The sequence below is a fragment of the Myotis yumanensis genome, unplaced genomic scaffold (assembly GCF_028538775.1).
Source record: "Myotis yumanensis isolate MYYU_CA2020_CCGP unplaced genomic scaffold, mMyoYum1.0.hap1 SCAF_5, whole genome shotgun sequence".
Lineage (NCBI taxonomy): Eukaryota > Metazoa > Chordata > Mammalia > Chiroptera > Vespertilionidae > Myotis > Myotis yumanensis.
The window spans coordinates 105,630,551-105,650,651 of record NW_027223756.1 but is presented as its reverse complement, the minus strand read 5'-3'; the positions used below and the strand labels follow the sequence as shown (position 1 = coordinate 105,650,651).

General features: G+C 59.0%; 1 protein-coding gene and 1 pseudogene across 2 annotated transcripts in view; one reads left to right on the top strand and one right to left on the bottom strand.

Annotated features, from left to right (window-relative positions):
• SEC24D (SEC24 homolog D, COPII coat complex component) overlaps positions 1 to 12,679 on the top strand; it is a 69,163-nt gene extending 56,484 nt beyond the window's left edge. For both annotated transcript variants that reach the window (XM_070416896.1, XM_070416895.1), the window contains 9 exons: positions 5 to 175; positions 1,250 to 1,346; positions 1,468 to 1,613; positions 2,716 to 2,854; positions 3,779 to 3,897; positions 6,293 to 6,472; positions 7,231 to 7,428; positions 9,651 to 9,740; positions 11,776 to 12,679. In XM_070416896.1, the coding sequence (XP_070272997.1) occupies positions 5 to 175; positions 1,250 to 1,346; positions 1,468 to 1,613; positions 2,716 to 2,854; positions 3,779 to 3,897; positions 6,293 to 6,472; positions 7,231 to 7,428; positions 9,651 to 9,740; positions 11,776 to 11,916 (1,281 nt within the window). In that variant the 3' untranslated portion in view covers positions 11,917 to 12,679. The remainder of the gene's footprint in view (positions 1 to 4; positions 176 to 1,249; positions 1,347 to 1,467; positions 1,614 to 2,715; positions 2,855 to 3,778; positions 3,898 to 6,292; positions 6,473 to 7,230; positions 7,429 to 9,650; positions 9,741 to 11,775) is intronic.
• Positions 12,680 to 16,241: 3,562 nt separating this feature from the next.
• On the bottom strand, positions 16,242 to 17,082 carry LOC139010026 (kelch repeat and BTB domain-containing protein 2 pseudogene; annotated as a pseudogene).
• Between the last annotated feature and the right edge of the window lie 3,019 nt (positions 17,083 to 20,101).

The window sequence follows — 20,101 nt, the reverse complement described above, 5'->3', positions numbered from 1 at the left end:
GCAGATCCTTTTCCAGCCCCAAACCAGTGTCTACGACTCGCTGGCCCGGGACTGCGTGGCCCACGGCTGCTGCGTGACGCTCTTCCTCTTCCCCAGCCAGTACGTGGACGTGGCCTCCTTGGGCCTCGTGCCTCAGCTCACGGGAGGGACCCTTTACAAGTACAACAACTTCCAGGTACGGCAGCCACGTGTGCCCCGGGTGTCTGCGGCCTTTCAGTCTGATGCCCGGGCAGACAGGGGGGAGCTCAGAGCCATGGGTGCTCCCCTCCCCTGTCCCCCCCCTCCACACCCGAGTGTCTGCGACGCTGAGCTCAGGCAGCCGGGAGCTGAACACCCGCGGTGGGAAAATACACTTGAAATACGACCTTTCTGTTCTGTGTATTTAGACTGTTTTAAAAGTAACAGCATATTTGTTCTAAATTGTTATGATTTGGGGGTCAGTTCATGACCCCGTCCCTTCTGAGAGTGGAGGGAGCGAGTGTCGGTGCTGTAACAGACCCCGGGCTCCGATGCCACAGGCGGGACGGGATGCTAGGCACAGGCGGGCACAGCCACGCGCTTCTCCTGGGGACACGGGGCCCTGGAAACGGGCCATAGCGAGGGCAGATGTGCCGCCGCCTCCCCAGGAAGGTGCAGGAGGCGCAGCTGTGCCCACGGTCCCTCCCCCCAAACTTACTAATCACATCAGCCCCTACCCCACCTGACAGAGGGTCAGGGCCTCCGACTTACGTCCCTGCACCTGGGAACGTGGAGTGGGCGCCAGCGTCCCCAACGTAACGACAGATGTTAGTCACTGTCTGCTTTTATTTATCATCAATAGTTACCTTAAATCACCGACCCCTATTAATATCGTGAACTAGTTAAAGGACTCAGTAAGACCAACGATTGAGCATGAAATAAAGTTGAAAAAGTTTTAAGAGCCCTAGTCAGTTTGGCTCAATGGATAGAACCTGTGAGCTAAAGGGTTGCGGGTTCGATTCTGGTCAAGGGCACGTGCCCGGGTTGCGGGCTCAATCCCCAGTAGAGGGGTGCAGGAGGCAGCCGATCAATGCCTCTCTCTCATCATGGGTATTTCTATCTCTCTCCCTCTCCCTTCCTCTCTGAAATCAATAAAAATAAATTTTTTTAAAAAGCTTTAAGAACCCTTTCTAAGATTTCTGGATAAAGTAGGTTTGAATTAAGATTTTAAAAATGAGTTGCTATGCTTCACTGCCATCTGGGGGGCATGGCTCTCGCTTCATCTTCTCAGATGCACTTGGACAGCCAGCAGTTTCTGAATGACCTCAGGAACGACATTGAGAAGAAGATAGGCTTCGACGCTATCATGCGGGTCCGCACGAGCACAGGTACTTCCCTTCATGCTGGCTTCGGTCTCTGGTATATTGTTTCCTCTATGAATTGATGACAGGCCAGCGAGGAAAACGGTGACATACAGAGAAGCAATGTCTCCCTCTCCCTCGTCCTCAGGTTTCCGAGCCACTGACTTCTTCGGTGGGATCGTCATGAACAACACGACCGACGTGGAGATGGCGGCCGTCGACTGCGACAAGGCGGTGACGGTGGAGTTCAAGCACGACGACAAGCTCAGCGAGGACAGCGGGGCCTTGATCCAGGTGCCAGCTTCCGTCCCAGATCCTCCGTCCCCGCAGGGGGGTGGGGACCCGCTCTGTCCTCCATCCCCGCAGAGGGGCGGGGACCCGCTCTGTCCTCCATCCCCGCAGGGACCCGCTCTGTCCTCCATCATCGCAGGGGGGCGGGGACCCGCTGTCCTCCATCCCCGCAGGGGGGCGGGGACCCGCTCTGTCCTCCGTCCCCGCAGGGGGGTGGGGACCCGCTCTGTCCTCCATCCCCGCAGGGGGGTGGGGACCCGCTCTGTCCTCCACCCCGCAGGGCGGCGGGGACAGGCCCTCGCGGGTCTTGGGAACCCGCTCTTTCCCCAGAGGCAGGGATGGTGTGGACAGAGGCCCTCGCGGGTCTTGAGGAACCCGCTCTATCCTCAGAGGTAGCACCACCCCGTGCTCCGCACTCAGATGCTCCCCTGTTGTCTGTATCCGTAGCAACCGCGTCGCTGCCTGAGAGCCCAGGGACCGTGGTCAGTGTCAGGGCATCAGCAGGCCAGGCCAGGACTCGTTCTCGGGGTCAGCACCGCCACCCCGGTCTCTTGCCCCTGCCGTACGCCAGGCGCCCTGTTCTGAGCAAGCATAAGTGGGACTGGCGTGGGGTCAGCAAGACCAACTAGACGCCCTGGAGACATTCCCAGGGTCCTCGTTTGCACCCCGTGTCACCCTCAGAGACCAGGAGAGGAGGAGCTCCCTGACATTTGGGCTAAACCACAGGCCTCGGGGAAGGGGTGCTGCTCGCTCTGCAGCTCGCAGGTCGCATGGGCTTCAGGGAAGGGGGTGCGGAGGCCATGGGATGAGGCGCAGGTTTCTAAGGGAAGGGGGTGCGGAGGCCGCGGGAGGAGGCGTGGCTTCTCCGGTCCCTGCTGTGAGATCGGAGCCGGGGATGGAGGAGAGATGCAGGCGGGCAGCTCCCTGTGCAGCCAATTACAGGGTGGGCTTCTCCCCGAAACCCTGAAGGCAGCCCAGGGCGTGGGCACCTGCCGTTCCTTTGGGGGCCGTAGAGGAAACCCTGCGGGGAGGAGGGCTTGCAGCCACAGTCTAACCCGAGGCCAGGCCTGGGTGCTTGCTCACGGCCTCCCTGTCCCGCCCGCAGTGCGCCGTGCTCTACACCACCATCGGCGGCCAGCGGAGGCTGCGCATCCACAACCTGGCCCTGAGCTGCAGCGCGCAGCTGGCCGACCTCTACAAGAGCTGCGAGACGGACGCCCTCATCAACTTCTTCGCCAAGTCAGGTGAGCTTTGCTGCGCCTCGCCCGGGCCAGGGCCAGGGCCCTCCAGACCCGCCCCCCGCCCGGGATCCCCGGCTACCGAATCCGCGGCTGCTGAAGGCCCGAGTGTGGGTGCACAGATGGCGGGGTGCTGGCTTACAACCTGCACACACCCCTGTACACTTGAGTCCCCTCGGGGGACCGTCCAGAGGCCCCGTCCAGTGCAGATGCCGTGGGACAGCCCTGCTGCCTCGCTAGGCAGTGAGGACGAGGATGGCCCTGTGCACCGGCCTCACTGGCCTGACTACACAGCACATGCCAGCAACTGCATCGCTTTTTTTAGGTTTTTCATCCACGGTTGGTTGAATCCGCAGCTGTGGAACCCATGAATCCGCAGGCGGCGGTGACCAGTGAGCCTGATGGCTAGTGCAGTCGTAGTGACAGGCGCTGTGCTGGTGCAGCCTCTGTGGGCCAACGCAGGATTTATAAGCACACGGGGCCGGTGGGGGGGCAGGGGGGAGGGCGACCAGCCAGCACCAGTGAAGACGGCCCTGACACACTGGTCGCTGTGCAAACCACGGGGACTGCGAAACGCAGAGGCCGGGGTTGAGCGCCCCCCCCCCCCCACCCGCCCCCCAATCCCAGTGGAGGCTCTGACGAGGGTTTAGGAGAAGCAGCCTCCAGCCGCAGGAACCAGGGTGTCTGCAGGCGCCTCCTCGCTGGGTGCGGTTCCACGTCGCGTCCTGGGGAAGTCGGACGTCCGGCCTCTCGCTGTGGCCGTGTTCTCCCTGGCGGGCGTCACCTGCGTCAGGAGGCGTTAGCGAAGGGGCTGGCACTTCACAGGCTGCTCGTCCCTGTCTGGTCTGCGGGGACGGCAGTTGGTGATTTCCGTCCGTGTGAAGGGACCGTTTCTGGGCTAAACGCAGCCTCGCTCTGTTGTGCCGACAGCTTTCAAGGCGGTTCTGCACCAGCCCCTGAAGCTCATCCGGGAGATCCTGGTCAACCAGACCTCGCACATGCTGGCGTGTTACCGCAAGAACTGCGCCAGCCCGTCCGCCGCCAGCCAGGTGAGCCCGCCCCGGCCGTGGGCCTCCTCGCCCGCACCGCGCCGGCCGGTGCTAAAGGCTTGGGGAGAGCAGGCCTCGGGGACCTGCAAGACCGGGCCGGGGCTGCGGAGCTTTATGGCGACGTCCAGCCTAGTGGCCGGAGAGTGTGTGCCGTCGGGTGGACAGCGCCTGTGCGTGCGAGTGAGGAGACCTGTGAGCTCCGCACGGTGCATGCGGCTCCCTGTCCTGTGAGGGCGCGGTGCTGGGAACTGTGCGCCTCTGGACTTGGAGGTGAACGAACGAGCTGACACGAGCGAAGGCGGGAGGAGTCCTTTGTCTCTATGACGTGGATGCGATGGATCAGTGTCAGAGCTCCTCCCGTCTCAGAAGCTAGTGGCAGGGAGGCTGAAGCATGTCCTGGCCGGCACACGGCACGTGGACGTTTCAGACGCTTCCTTAAAACCCACGTCTCCGCCCCCCAGGCAGAACCTCCTGCCCCCACGCCCGCGCCCGTCCTCCCCACCCCCTCCCGCCAGTCACACCCGGGCCATTCCTCAAGCCCCACCCACATTCCTGAGCCTAGAACGAGGGCTAAAGGAGGCAGTGAGCAGCAGATGGGAAACTTTCTGGGTTGTTCTTTGTCAAAAGTGGGTGCTGAGCAGACCTGAAGCCCCCCCCACACGTAACAGCACCAGCACCTGGATCCTGCAGTTTAACTAGAACCCAGATTCCTGCTCCCGACACAGCCGGCCCTACTGGGTGGCACGGGGCCCGGGCACTGCTCTCACCGACGTGCGGGGCCAGGTCGAGGCCAAGGCCGAGGCCAGAGAGGTGCGTAGGGTGCGGAATGGAAGGAGGTGCCCCTGGGGTCGTGTGGCCCAGGCTCGGTTCAGACGCGTAACTACAGACGACACGGAAAGGACTTCCTGGGCTCCCATCGCAGGCAGGCTCGTTCTGTTACGTCTCACAGTGGAGAAACGCCCTGGCCTGCCTGGTGCTCTGAGGGGCGAGTGAGGGAAGCCCTGCCGCCCAGCTGCTCTGAAGCCGGTGGGAGGGTCCCCCGCCTTCCCTGTCGCTGGGTCAGGATGCGAGACAGGGAGGGAAGGGGGGGTGGGGACAAGGAGGGCCAGCCTGCAGCCCTGAGGGCCCTCTCCCCGCGTGGAGCCCGCTGGTGGATATTCTTTCTCACTGTTAAGCTGGAAGGGGAAGACGCCAGGAATTCACAGCCAGATGCTTGCAGATGGCATCACCCTCGGCACACTGTCTCTCTCAGGGCTTCCTTGCCCGTGGCTGTGGGGGGGCAGGTGGGGTGGGGGAGGCCCTGGCCGGCTCCTTGCTGCCATGTGTGAACGGAGCTGGGAGGAGGGTGGGCGGTGTGAACGGAGCTGGGAGAAGGTGGGAGGTGAGAACGGAGCTGGGAGATGGTGGACGGTGTGAACGGAGCCGGGAGAAGGTGGGCGGTGTGAACGGAGCCGGGAGGAGGGTGGGCGGTGTGAACGGAGCCGGGAGAAGGTGGGCGGTGTGAACGGAGCTGGGAGGAGGGTGGGCGGTGTGAACGGAGCTGGGAGAAGGTGGGCGGTGTGAACGGAGCTGGGAGAAGGTGGGCGGTGTGAACGGAGCTGGGAGAAGGTGGGCGGTGTGAGTGGAGCCGGGAGATGGTGGGCGGTGTGAACGGAGCCGGGAGATGGTGGGCGGTGTGAACGGAACCGGGAGAAGGTGGGCGGTGTGAACGGAGCCGGGAGATGGTGGGCGGTGTGAACGGAGCCGGGAGAAGGTGGGCGGTGTGAACGGAGCTGGGAGATGGTGGGCGGTGTGAACGGAGCCGGGAGAAGGTGGGCGGTGTGAACGTAGCTGGGAGATGGTGGGCGGTGTGAACGGAGCCGGGAGAAGGTGGGCGGTGTGAACGGAGCTGGGAGAAGGTGGGCGGTGTGAACAGAGCCGGGAGAAGGTGGGCGGTGTGAGCGGAGCCGGGAGAAGGTGGGCGGTGTGAACGGAGCCGGGAGAAGGTGGGCGGTGTGAACGGAGCTGGGAGAAGGTGGGTGGTGTGAACGGAGCTGGGAGATGGTGGATGGTTTGAACGGAGCTGGGAGATGGTGGACGGTGTGAACGGAGCTGGGAGAAGGTGGGCGGTGTGAACGGAGCTGGGAGATGGTGGACGGTGTGAACGGAGCTGGGAGAAGGTGGGCGGTGTGAACGGAGCTGGGAGATGGTGGACGGTGTGAACGGAGCCGGGAGAAGGTGGGCGGTGTGAACGGAGCTGGGAGAAGGTGGGCGGTGTGAACGGAGCTGGGAGGAGGGTGGGCGGTGTGAACGGAGCTGGGAGATGGTGGACGGTGTGAACGGAGCTGGGAGAAGAGTGGACGGTGTGAACGGAGCTGGGAGAAGGTGGGCGTCTGAAGCAGCGTCTCTCTTGCAGCTCATCCTGCCGGACTCCATGAAGGTGCTGCCCGTGTACATGAACTCCCTGCTGAAGAGCTGCGTGCTGCTCAGCCGGCCCGACATCCCCACGGACGAGCGGGCCTTCCAGCGGCAGCTGGTCATGACCATGGGCGTGGCCGACTCGCAGCTCTTCTTCTACCCGCAGCTCCTGCCCATAGTGAGTGCCGTGGGGGCGGGGCGGGGCTGGGGGGCTCCTGCGGGTGCACGCTCAGGGTGGGGCTGGCGGAGTCCCCTGCCCTGGCTGCTCGGTCGCTCTCCTCCTCCTGCAGCGGCATCTCTGAGGTGGGAGGGTGGAGAGGCGGTGCTGAGACCCCGAGAGCATTAGACAGCGGCGTGTGCCGTGGGCCTCACAGGCGTGTGTCTGTGGCTCAGTCACACCCCGTGGCACGCGCTGAGCAGCCTGACCGAAGGCCGTGGCCAGCGGGTCGGCGTGTGAGGGCGCCTGTGTGGTGCAGGGACCGCCCTCCACCTCCGGGCGGTGGTTCTGCTTCCCTGAAGCCGGCCCTGACGCCTTGGCTGCTCTGCACTGTCCTGTGAAGGTCAAGTTCCAGCTGGGAGAGCAGAGGGGAGGGCAGGGGAGGGGAGGAGGGAGCCGGCGATAGCTTCTCTCTCATCCGGGCTCACACCAGCCCAGGCTGGCATATCAGTGCAGTCAGAGGTCTGCGAGGTTGGAAATACGCTATTGATTCTTCCGGTCACTATGCGTGTTAGAAGTAAATTACTGCCAACAGCTGCTTTTCCGATAAAATCGGATGGTGGACAGTCTCCATGAGAGAAAGTAGAGCTCTGAGGGACAAGAACAGCACCCCCAGGAGGGGAGGGGGTGAGGAGAGAAGGAGGCAGAGAGAGGAGGAGGCGGGGGAGAGGCAGGGAGGGGAGGGGACGTGTTTCTAACTCTCGCCTCTGTCCGCCCAGCACACGGCGGTCACCCAGAGCCCGAGCCCCGCGGTGCCGGCCGCCGTCCGCTGCTCGGAGGCCCGCCTTTCTGAAGATGGCGTGTTCCTCCTGGCCGACGGGCTGCGCATGTTCCTGTGGCTGGGCGCCAGCAGCCCCCCCGAGCTCATCCAGGGCATATTCAACGTGCCGTCCCTGGCGCATGTCAGCGCGGACATGGTGGGCACCTTTTCGTTGTTTCTGCACAAAGTCCTGAGTGTTTTTGTTCATGTGCAACCACATGTCACCAAGAAAACGGGGCACGTAGTTCCATATGAGAACGAGAGAATTCCGTGTTTCGGCGGATAACAAGTAGCTGCTGTAAAGTTGTTGGTGGAAAGTATTAGACAGACGGACAGAACGTGCGGTGAGCAGAGCTGCCGGCGGCGCTGAGCCCTCCCCACCTGGCAGTCACTGACGGGCAGCCCCTCACTGACGTCTCCGCCGCGGCCTGGCACGGGTGCCCCCAGGTCGGCGGGGCCAAGGCGGCGACTGAGGCCCTTCTGGGGCTGCGGGCTCAGCTGGAGCAGACGTCTCTCACCCGCGCTCAGCTGCAGGCATGCAGCTCAGCGCCCTGCAAGCGAACGCTCCCCACAACATGGCGCCCCTGTGCAGGGAGCGGGCAGGGAGCACCTGGCCTCAGGTGCACGCGGAGGAGCAGCGGTTGCCGCTGCCTGAGTCCGTTTATTGGGAACCTCACTCACCGTTGCCGTGAGCTCCCTCTGTGACGGCTGGTGGTTCCGTAAGAACCTGTCTGTCCCCACTTGCTGGTCTGAGGGCAGGTGCCCAGCACCTTGACGGGTGGAAGGGGGGCGGGGGGGGGGGGGGGCGCTGACGCTGCAGGATGGGAGAGGAGTCGGCATGGCTTTCAGGCGTTAAAGGGGCCGCATCCCATCCAGAGGCTGGTCTTAAGATGAGGGTGAAGACTTAGAAATGGTAAGACATCTGCATGGGGTGAAATTAAGGAATGATTAGAAATGCAATTTCAAAAGAAAAGTGCAATTAATAAAAATAAAAATTCAGGAGGCAGACAACTCTGTGAATCTCAAGGATATATCTATGAAACAGAGGAAGTGCCTCTACTTTTTTTTAAGTCTTTATTTTAATCCTCACCCGAGGATGTTTTTCCATTGATTTTTAGAGAGAGTAGAAGAGTGAGGGAAAGAGAGAGAAACATCAATGTGTTTGATTGGTTGCCTCCTGCATGGCCCCAACCAGGGCCCGAGGGGGAGGAGCCTGCAACAAGGTATGTGCCCTTGACCGGAATCGAACCCGGGACCCTTTGGTCTGCAGGACGACACTCCATCCACTGAGCAACTGGCCAGTGCGCTGACGCAGTAGCTGTCAGTGCCGCTCTGCTGACGAGCGTGCGCGTGAGTCGCCAGCCTCCACAGAGCGCAGCGCCTGGCGGGCCTGCTCCTGTCCACCGCGTCCTCTCAGCCTCGTCAGAAAATGCACACAGCGCCACCTGTCGCTCTCTCTGTAGAGGCAGCTGGCACCTCGAGCCATGCACGCGGGTACACTCCCCATGTGTAACCTGTTGAATAAAGCCTCCACCTTAACATCCGTGAATACACGTGGGAGGGGCCTGTGACTGTGCCTATCGAGTTCTGCTGTTTCACATCCTGTGGAAACGGCCGAGGGGTTGCTGGGATGTGTGACTGCGGCACGGTGTTGGGGCTCAGCGCCAGCTCACAGGGTGGCGTGCCACTGGGGGGCTGAGAAGCAGGCAGCATTTACTGTCTTACTGGGCAGAACTCACGTCCCCACGGCTGTGCGTTCTGTGGACCATCAGCCAGATGTAGGGGACACTCGGGGCCACACTCCCCCGAGGAATCAGCGTTTGGGTCTAATGTGCAGCAGTGGGACTCGGATGGTGGTTTCCAGACCTCGGGGTGCCACAGGGTCCTGCCGCTGATCACTCACGATGCGGCCTGGAAACATGCCTCGCGCAGGGATCGCACACCCGGCTAGGGGCCCGCGGATGCCCTCTTCATAGACAGCCCGCCGGGTGATGAGGCCGGGGCAGAACAGAGCCCGCCGGGCGATGAGGCCGGGGCAGAGCAGAGCCCGCTGGGCGATCAGGCCGGGGCAGAGCAGAGCCCGCTGGGCGATCAGGCCGGGGCAGAGCAGAGCCCGCTGGGCGATCAGGCCGGGGCAGAGCAGAGCCCGCCAGGTGATGAGGAGGCCCGGGCAGAGCAGAGCCCGCGCGCCCGCAGGATGAGGCACTGTTCAGTGCGTTGTTTCACATTTGTGATGTTTGGGTAAATGAACTAAGTCAATAGTGAAATCCATGGTTTAGAAGGATGTTTTTAACTTTAATATTCTAATACTCTCATTGCTGCTTCCACACAGATGTTATAAAATACACTAACTTCTCTGCTTGATGTTCTTAACCCCAGACGGTCCTGCCCGAGGTGGGAAGCCCACATTCCCAGACGCTCCGGGCGATCGTGGGTGCCCTCCAGCGTCAGCGGCCCTACTCGATGAAGGTGAGGCAGTCGGATTCCTCTCCTCCTCCCTTCAGTCTCTGAATTTCATTACAGACTTGTTAAATGCACGTCCTAGTTGTTAGAGGATAGGAAGCTCACACTGACCTCTAAGTACATCCACCTGCTCACCGGCCACACATACGCGAGTGAACGGCCGCTGCCGGCCAGCCTGTGCGGGCGCCCCACCCCGTCCCCAGGAAGCCCCTGCGCGGCCCTGGCAGTTGGTCAGAGTCTGAGATGCCTTTCCTTCAGCGCAGGCTGCTGAGTCAGAGCCTCGTGCAGAACACGGGCAGTTTCCTTACGACCTCAGGTTTATGACGCCTGCGAAGTGTTGTCTGGCCCTTCGAAGCCCCTTCGGGCCTTTTTTGAGATTGAGTGAAAGGGCTGCAGAGGCCTCTGATTCAGGGAGCTTGTGCCTGCTGCTGGGTCCAGCCCACCTGGCTTCCTTCCCCAGCCAGGGCCCCCTCCTGGGGTTCGGGAGATGGCCATTCCCGCGGGACAGGACGCTCACCTGGCCCCCCTCCCCCACCCCGCACTGCAGGCAGCGTCCCTGACGTGGGTGTCAGTCCAAGCAGCCCCTTCCCTGGGCCAGGTGCCCTCGGGCAGACATCGGCTTCCGGAGGCCGGTGAACTCATGGAGAGCTGCCAGGTGAACACAGAACCTTCCAGAGCAGTTTCACTCCACACGGCGCCTGCTTGGGTGCCATTTCAGGACAAGACCTAGTGATGGCAGGGGAGCCCCACCCTGAGACGCTGCTGCCAGGACACTGACCCCCTGGGGATGTAGACAAAGGGGGGTCTCCTGACACAGTGGCAGGCACTGGGGTCAGAGTGCACAGCGGTGACGCCTGGTCCCAGCGGCACTGCCGCTTCGCCCCCCCCCCCCCCCGCCGCCTTCTGCAGAGAAGCGGCCTCCATCACTCCAGAGCCCTCCGCCCGCCGCTCCACCCCTGAGGGAGCCGTGTCAGCTTTGGCTGTAAAACATCAGGGTGAAGGTGACATGTGAGCAGAGGATAAGCAGCTGCAGGACAAGAGAATTATAGCCCGAGCCCTTAAAGAAGCCCGATTCCCATGTGCCCCTCGCAAATGCACCTGCTTGTGAGGTTCCTCAGGCCGTTCCGGGCACTGTCCGTACAGAGACCTTGAAAATCTAGGGCTACAGAGTGAGGGAGAGCCCCCCTCAGCCCCTCTCCACGCACAGGGCCCCCCTCAGCCCCTCTCCACGCACAGGGCCCCCCTCAGCCCCTCTCCACGCACAGAGCCCCCCTCAGCTGGCACAGAGGTGAAGGTGATCATGAAGGAGCTCCCTCACCTGCCAGCCTCCCAGGAGGTCCTGGGCCTGGAGAGCCGATGCCCAAAGGGAGCAGCACGAACTCCCCAGGTCCCCCGGGCCATGAGGTCCTAGACCTGGAGCCTCCAGTTCTCCCAGTGTCTCACCCTGCCCGGCTCTGCCTGGCCTGTGGCACGGGGGCCAGACTCACGCCGCCACCTGTCGTGGACGCAGCTGAGTCCTGGGCACGTGGGGAAGGTAGACACAAACCAAGTGAGACGAGCCTTGACTGCAGGCTCACCAGGGGGCAGGGCTCCACGCCGCTGTAGGTCGCCTCCCAGCCGGCCCACAACGGGGACCGGGCACTTCCATGTCCTCGCCCACAGACCTGCTGACCTGACGCAGCTGCAGCAGCTGCTGTTGGATTAGCATGTTCCCAGGCCAGGGTCCCGGCCAGGTAACAGGAACGAGCAAGCGGTGTTGACAGAATTGTCCTGCTGGACGACTGGAGGCCGAGGAGGCAGCGTGAGGGCGCCGGGCCCTCCTGGCCAAAGGGGGCGCCCCTTCCCGCCTTGGCTGGGGATGCGGGACTGCAGGCCGGGCCGCGGGAAGCCGGGCCCTCCGCTCTCCGCTGGTGCTTCCCACCTGGTCGGGCATGGCACTGCCCACATCCCCCAGGCCTCGGCAGTGGACACGGTGGGTTGGTGACGTGGGAACGTATGAAACGGAGCCCAGAGCGTAACCGCTGCCTGTGCTGTCTCCTAGCTGGTGATCGTGAAGCAGCGAGAGCAGCCAGAGATGGCATTCCGGCAGCTGCTGGTGGAGGACAAGGGGCTGGACGGAGGCCCTTCCTACATGGACTTCCTGTGCTGCCTGCACAAGGGCGTCTGCCAGCTGCTCAACTGATGCCTCCTCGCGCCCGACTCCCGGCACAGGCAGCAGCTACGCGGGTCCTGGCTGGTTGGCAGACGGCTTGGCGGTGCCCAGTGGGAAGCGTGGAGGCCGCCCCGCCCGCCCGCCCGCAGGGACCGTCTGCCTGGCCGCAGCGGGCGGCTGTGAACGCGGGCGACCGTTCCACCACAGTTTACAGAGCTGCAGGCACCCTGCTCCCTTCTCTGTGCCACACACATAAATTATTTTTCAAATGTACAGATCGGGGTAAAAACTTGTCTTGGTTCCTCTCCCATTTGCAGTGAGGGGAAAAAAATTTTTACATTATATTTTTTAAAATCATGTAACCCCACTGAACACATTTTTCAACTTGAGGTTTGCACAGCAGACTTTTAATGACCTTGGGATCTATTAGTGGAACCGTTTGTGTTCTGTGTTTTTTCAAGATTACGTGTTGCATACGGTACCACTCTGCCCGCTGTTCTGTCTGCACAGACGCCATCAGTCCTCGTGCGGCTCTCTGTGCAGCGCTGGAGGCCTGTCTCAGCTGGGGCTCAGCCAGCGCCCGGCCCTCAGCCCTGCCCCGCAGGAGCTCACGCAGGGTTTCGGGGCGGCGGGCCAGGCAGGCGCACGTGTGCGGGGGTCACTCACGCGCTGCCTTCGTCTGGAAGTGCCCCAGGGACAGACGGGATCGCTGGGAATGTATGTTCATTTGTTTAATGTCTGGTCGGATGGAAACATGTCTCTCCATTAATGAAGCAATAAAGAGTAAAGATGAGCGTTTAGATCGTGTGTTGGAAGGAAGACAGATAACCTGGTAAGGACTTGCCCCCAGGAGAAGGCGCTGCGGCTGCAGTGTCTGAGCCCCGCCCCAGAAGGCTGGCGGGGAGAAAAGGCAGCGCTCTGGGGAGAGCTGACACGTGGGCTTGGGTTGCTGCAAACAGGACGGGATGCGGGAGGCAGCTGAGCAGCCATTCAGACCAGCCCTGCCAGAAGTTCTCGCAGCCCTGTCTCCTGTGTGTGCAGCTCACCTCTGCGGAGCCCACAGGTGAGGTCTGCCTCTACTTGACGGCAGTTTCAGATGGTTCAGAGGTCACCCCCTCCCGTCGCGTCTTGTCCGGCCGGCATGCCATCCCGAAGCCTGTCCTCACAGCACGGCTCCCAGAGCCCTCGCCCCCTCACCTCGCACCCCGAGGCCCCGTGTTAAGTGACCTGTCCTTGTAGCGCAGTGGCTGCAGCGTGAGCTGCGTAGACTAAGCCTTTATTAAGCCAGTCTTTTTAAATTGTAGTTTTTCAAATTTTGGTATCCTTTGGGCCATGAAAAACGGTTCCTTAAAAACAGTATCTGTGCCCGGCCCATGTGGCTCAGTGGTTGATCGTCGACCCATGAACCAGGAGGTCACGGTTTGATTCCCGGTCAGGGCACAGGCCTGGGTTGCGGGCTCACTCCCCAGTAGGGGGTGTGCAGGAGGCAGCCGATCCATGATTCTCTCTCATCACTGATGTTTCTCTCTCTCCCTCCCCGTCTCCCTTCCTCTCTGAAATCAATAAAAATATATTTATAAAAACATATCCCCCATGTTTGAAGAAATCAGCTTTAGGATACTCTGTGGGGTTTAATGCCGGTTTGGCAAAAAGACTACATTTATGAATTAGGGGAAATGAGGTTTAGCACATAGACTGACTTGGCAACAGTAAACTCCAGTGTGCAAAAAAGTCCCGTTTTACACAGCGCCCTCAGGAAACCGGACCCTGTCCCCGGACCGGGGAAGGGGGTGGCGGGGGGGGAGGGAGCCTTCCTCCTCGTGGGCCCAAGTGGGGCTGCTCTGCTTCCTCGCTGAGCTCGGGGCTTGGGGATGACAGCACTTCCCAGGGATCCCCCCCCCCCCCCCCCCCCCGCCGCCAGGCTCCGCGCAGACGTGGCCACGTCCCTGTGCTTCCTGGAACAGGTCGCGTTTGGCAGGAAGTGTTTACAAATCTACATCCTGAGGAAAGAGGGCCTTGGAGGGCAGGGCCAGGGCGATTGGTCCGGTGAGCCCATCGATGCGCGGAGTCCGTGGAAATCACTGTCTCCCGAGCCTCAACACTGCTCTCATGGGAGAAGGAAAGTCCATACTAGGTGCACAGGCTTCCTTCCCGCACGGCTGGGCGGCCTCCACCAGGGTGAGCAGTGCCTCGGGAGCCACCTCCAGGGTCAGCAGGCTCTGGCCGACCAACCGACCGACCGACCGACCATCCGTCCTGACGGTGTCCCGCTCAGAGGCCGAAGCACCCTCTGCCTTCGTGCTGTGGTGCCGAGCACCAGGTGCTAAGGGCACGGGCCGGCTCACACACGGCCCCTGGGAGGAGACAGGCAGTATTGGCTGTGATGGCGGCCTTCCCCGGGTCGGGGTCAGGGCATGGAGGCACCCTGCCTGGGAGTGACCCCCAGCTCTGAGGCCGCCCCACCCTTCCTGTCAGCACCGCCCCCAGGAGGCGGCAGGATTTAAAATGCAGGGAGTCAGTTGGCTGAAAAGCTGACATTTGAGCTTATATTTCTTACAATTTTGCTTTAGAATTATGTTTATACATAAAATTGCTTTGAAAACAATATTCTTTTTTTTTTTTGCTTTTTATCTGTAGTTTATGTTGATACAGTAAGGCTCCTATCACAATTTTTTATATATACTCAAAATTCTGAAGAAACCACATTAACAGGGTAAAATGACCCAGTAAAATTAAAACTAAAAGCACACCATTAAACCATTCCCATCACAAAAGAAAAACAAATACTGAATATATACAACTTGTTTAATAAATTAATGTCATTCGAGATACAGTGCCAGAACATTATGCAGTTGAACATGCTGGTAGTGTTTGTGGTGAAGCACCTGAGCTCATGTTAGATGGGCAGCGCCGCCACTGCTAGTGGTTCCTGGGTGAATGCCAGAGCAGCACTTGCTACCTGCTCGTCCGCACAGCCAGTGCAGAGAGTTCCTGAACAGTTCACCCTTCTAATCCTACCCACACACAACAGGTTAAAAAAACACACCCTGACGGCTAACGGGTATCTACACAATCACTCTACAGTAATGCTTGTTATTAAATTAAGATGTAATGACCTGGTTGACCCACTCTAAATCTTTAAGATGGGGAAATACAACAGCAGCAGGTAGTTATACGCATGAGCCAATGTTAATGTAATACAGAAAGTGGACGCATTTACTGATGAATGCTCCACCCAGACCTGCACAAGGAGGGACTAGCAAATTTCATTGCAAGCCCAGCAACTTAAGTCTATACCTGGTAAATGACCAGCTGATTGGAAGACCTGTATTCTAGAGACAAGTATAAGTTAGTGGAAAGAGAAAGAGAGTACATGCACCTAATAGTATAGTTAGACTGGTCCTGCAGTCCTAGCTCTCCCTGTGTAATACCATAAAATGGAAGGTCTTCCTCAACTATAGTACAGGATTGAGACATTTCTATTCCAACATGGACGTTAGTGTTAAACTGTATTCCAGAGCTTCAGAACAGAAGCAGAGGAACGAAATACATATGCTAAAATAACCTCAGCACGATTTGTGATATACCACACTAGGAACAGGAAACTAGTTTAATAAGTGAACTTTTTGAACTGTACATACACAGGGCTAACAATGTTAGATAATCCAGATTCTATGCTCTCATGATACACATAAAATTATTACAATTATTGGATAATCTATTTCATATCATGGAAGCATATCTTTCTGCAAGACTCACTGATATATATTATACTGATGCAAATATTAAGTAGGGCATAAAAATAAAATTTACCAAAGATAGATTTTTATGTACTCATATTAGTCCTTTCATAGCCTCTCTTATTTAGCAAAGAAAATGACAAAGCACATAAATCAGGCGTGCACCTCCTGAACTCCCAACTATACAGGTGGTAGTGCAACCATTACTCAATCCAGTTCAAACTCCTCTGTCCCATCCGGTAGAAAAAGATAGGTTGGTGGTTTCCATGGAGATTCTTCCAGGCAGGATGGATAAAGTTTCCCCACAGTGCATCGGAAGTCTCTCCCTAGGTCCCACAGTACACGTTCAGATATATGCTGCCGCAGAGACCACCTGTCGAGTTCCAGATCATACTGGTAAGTGACATACTGAGCTCTTTCATTTAAGTGAGTTTCTCGCATAAACACACACAGAGAATTTGAGATCACAACAGCTCGAACGCAGGGATCTGAGTACCTCTTAGCAGGGACGTTGGCTGCCGTTTTCCATTCATTTTTATTCACATCATAAATTTCCACAGTTACCGAAGACCCATCTACAGTGCTGGAAGGGAATCTTAAACCAGAATTGGTAGCAATGTGTAACCCTCCAATATAGAAAATTTTATCACCAAAAGCTGCAGCTGAAGCAAAAGACCTGCTAGTCTGTCTCATGGCCATTTCTACCCACGAGTCAGACCTTGGACCACTACAGACTTATTGGGTGGCAGACCTTGAAACCAAGCTCGCTGTGTTACTTCTGAAAGTGCATCGATTCTGATTTGGCTAAGAACTGAAGACAAATACTGGGATCGTGCTTCTGTGTTGTACTCTAGCCACAGCATAGCAGCTTCGCGAACTGTCTCCTCCTTTTCTACATTTAAGTTGTCACTACTGAGAATGTCTATCAGGAGGTCATGGGACAGCTGCATGAACGCTTCCTGGTGACACACCACAGTGAACTTGTGCTCCACCATTCTTTTAGCACTTTGTTTCGATTCCTCACACTGAACAGATCAGCAAAGCTCAACAATCGCACACAATTCTCTGCATTTATTTTCTTAATTAAATATTCCCGACAATGTTGCAACACATCTTCTACCTGCAAGAAGCAAGCTGTTTCATAAAGCTGTTCTACAGTGCTGTCATTTATTGCCAAATGACCCGTGTACGCGTAAGTAATTATTATCTGTAAGGCGGCTGCATCCACATTCCTCAGGTGAACACGTGTCTGTCTGCTTTCACTTAGCCCACTCATGAACATGGCCCTGAAGTAAGAGCTGCACGTGGCAAGAACCATCTTATGACAAGGGAACTCAGTGCCCTCCACAATTAACACTATGTCAGTAAACAACTGCTGTTCATAAAAGAGTTTTAACTGTTCCAACAAGGACACTGCATACTCAGTATTGACCTGCCTCTCGTCTTGAGTGGACATGACAGTATTCCATTAATATCTCCCAGAGCAAACTAGAAAAGTCAGTCTTACTGATGGAAGGCCAAGTGAATGTTTCAGAAATGAAGAAAGGAGAAATCCCGCCGGCTGTGATCTGCAGCATTCAGAACCAAGACTGACACCGTCACTAATGAACAGTTTCTTGTTAGAGACGGAAAGGCACTCCTAGGCCATCCTGTGTTAACTAGGCTCTTCAGAGTTTGTCAACACAGTCTGCAGACATCGGTCTCAGCTTGGCAATGGCTGTGCAGGCTGAGTGTGAAAGACAGAGGCAGGCTTCGTGGCAGCATCCTCTATTCTGTGGATCTTCTGGAGTAACCGCGTCCCTCGGGGTGGCCGGCGGCTCCGGAGTCCCCAGGCCCCTAGGGCGCGGCAGGGCGGGGTCTGGCCTTCGCCTCCCGCCGAGGAAGGCTGGGGCCGCCGCTGCCTCTGCCTTCGGCTCCCTCCCGCGTCCTCGCTCGGCCGGCCCGTGCTGCGCGGACACCCGCGTCCTCTGCCCGCAGCCGCTCGCTCCTGGGGCCCGACCACCGCCAGGCTCCTCCCCGGGGAGCCGCGCTGCCCGCCAGGGCCGCCAGACGCCCGGCCCGCCCTAAAAACAATATTCTTAACCATGCTTGTGTGCTTTAAAAATCTTGTTTCAATAAGACAGAACAGTAGAAAAGTAAGCTCTCACCTGTTTGTAACTGATTTGAGAGAGAAATATCTATTTGTCGTCACACTTACACATTCATGGGCTGCTGCTTGTACGTGCCCTGACGGGGATCGAACCCGCAACCGTGGTGCATCGGGACGATGCACTAATCAACCGAGCTACCGGCCAGGGCCAGTGAGCTCTAAGCTGGACCCCCTGTGGCCGGGCCCCTAAGCCTCGCTTTTGGGACAGCCACTCCCTCCACCCACCCGTGCAGCCCACTGAATGACGGGCCAAGCCTCTCCCTCGTGTTGCCGTGTGTGCACCGCCTGCCGATGCCAGTGCCGTGAGCGGGCAGTGACCTTGGTGGTGTCGCCAGCATGAACCACTGTGGGCATCTCTGAACACAACTGCCCTGACCCTCCATCCTCTGCTTTACAGACAAAACGGAAACCCCACGAAGGGGCAGGAGAAGCTGGGGGTTCTTTCCTCCCAGGCCCAGGCCCGGCCCCGGCCTCCCCGTGGGCAGGTGAACGGCGCAGTCGCATCCGAGTGTCCGTCCGCGGCTGCGATCCTGTGTCCCAGAGCGTCCCGGCCACACGCGCTCAAAGGGGACGGTGTCCTACCCCAACGGACCAACTGTTTTCCTCGTCCAGTGAACCTGGTTACGTAGTGTTCATGGGGCAGAATGTACACTATGCGTGCGGCGTTTAGCAAAATTAACTTTCAGAAATTTAGTTCCATGAAAGGCAAAGGCAGGGATCTCGCAGGAACATCTCAGACGTACCCGCTCCCCGCCGCGGTGACCTCCGCTGGAGCGCAGCCGCGATGCCCACCTGGCGGGGTGGGAGCTCTCCTGTCCGCACCGGCCACAGGCCCGAGCTCCACGGCCCGAGGTCCATCGCTGTTTGTTGAGGTGCTGGCTGCTCCGCTTTTCTGAGAGGAGCCGAGAACACCTCACAGCGGGAGCAGCACAGACGAGACCAATGGGAGAGTGGGGAGAGCAGGTGGGTGCTCCGTCTGTGGCCCTCACACTCACGCTTCCCACTGACCTGTTCCATGCTCTCAGGTCCCGTGTGGGTGCTCCCGTGCCTAGATTCTCACCCACTTAGTGTCTTTGGAAAAACCAACCGAGTCTGACCTCATGTTGTTAGCACCTCTCTCGTCAGAGCCCGCGATCTGCCGGAGGGTGCCCGGCACTGGGGACGGGCTTGCGGGCTGTCCCCGTTCAGTGAGGCAGCGGTTCCCCCGAGGGGACGATGAGCCCTGAGGGCAGGCGTCTCCAGCGCGGACACGCCAGGGGAGGCTCTCTGCGAAGGCCTGGGTGTCCAGCTTCACAGCTGAGACCTGTACTCGGTCCCCAGGCACCGAAGCCAGGGCACTGCAGGCCCTCAGGGGCCCGGCCTCCAGGGCTGCTCTAAGGACGGCCGCCTGCGAGCCCAGGTTTGCTGTGACCGCCACAGAAACGGGAAACTCAGACCAGAGCACTAATTACAGTGAGTCCCAACGGGCCATCGTTTCGTCGAGTCAATACGACTGTGAGTGAAATCAGCAAAATCTGGAACTGTGCACTTCGGAGACCACATCATTAAATCCAGGAGGAGAGCGCTAGGGGCTTGAAAGTGAGCTGCCGGCACTAATCAGGAAGCAGCCAGCCCTTCAGCAACTGCGAGGGGAGGAAGTACTTCAACAGCATGAAAGGAATCGATCGCTCCTGCTGCGGAGACGAGGGCCCGGCCGGCCGTCACAGGCTCACCCAGCCCCGCCCACACGCACCTCTGTGAGGCAGGGGGTGTCCCTTCCCACCCGTGCTCGGGGCGCAGGAGGCTCTTCTACTCACATCCGAGCAGCTCGCTGCTGCCAGTGCCGGTCTGTTCGCTGTGGACAGTCCGGCTGCCACGCTGTCTCCACGTGGTCCCCGTCCTGACGCCTCTCCCTGGGTGCGTCCCAGGGACCACCCTGCACCCCCGCTGTCTCCATGTGATCCCCGTCCTGACACCTCTCCCTGGGTGCGTCCTGGCGACCTCTCTGCACCCCGCTGTCTCCACAGGGCTAAGTGTTTCAGCGGAGTTCGGGTCTGGAATCCTCTCCCGACTTGTTCCAGCCGGTGCCACCAGCTCATCCATTCTTCCCCTGCTGCACAGCGAGGGGAGGTCAGGAGCCGAGTGCCTGGGGCCTCCTGAGCCCACGGTCCGGGGAGACGGGCACAGGGAGAGACGCAGCCACTGAGAGTAAACATCAGCGTCGGGCCGAGAGAGCTAGGCCTGTGACATGTATGTTAGGGATGCTCGACTTAGAACTTTGAGAACTTAGGGAAAATGTAGGCTTTTTTTAGAATCCAACTTCATGTTGTTAGCACCTCTCTAGTCA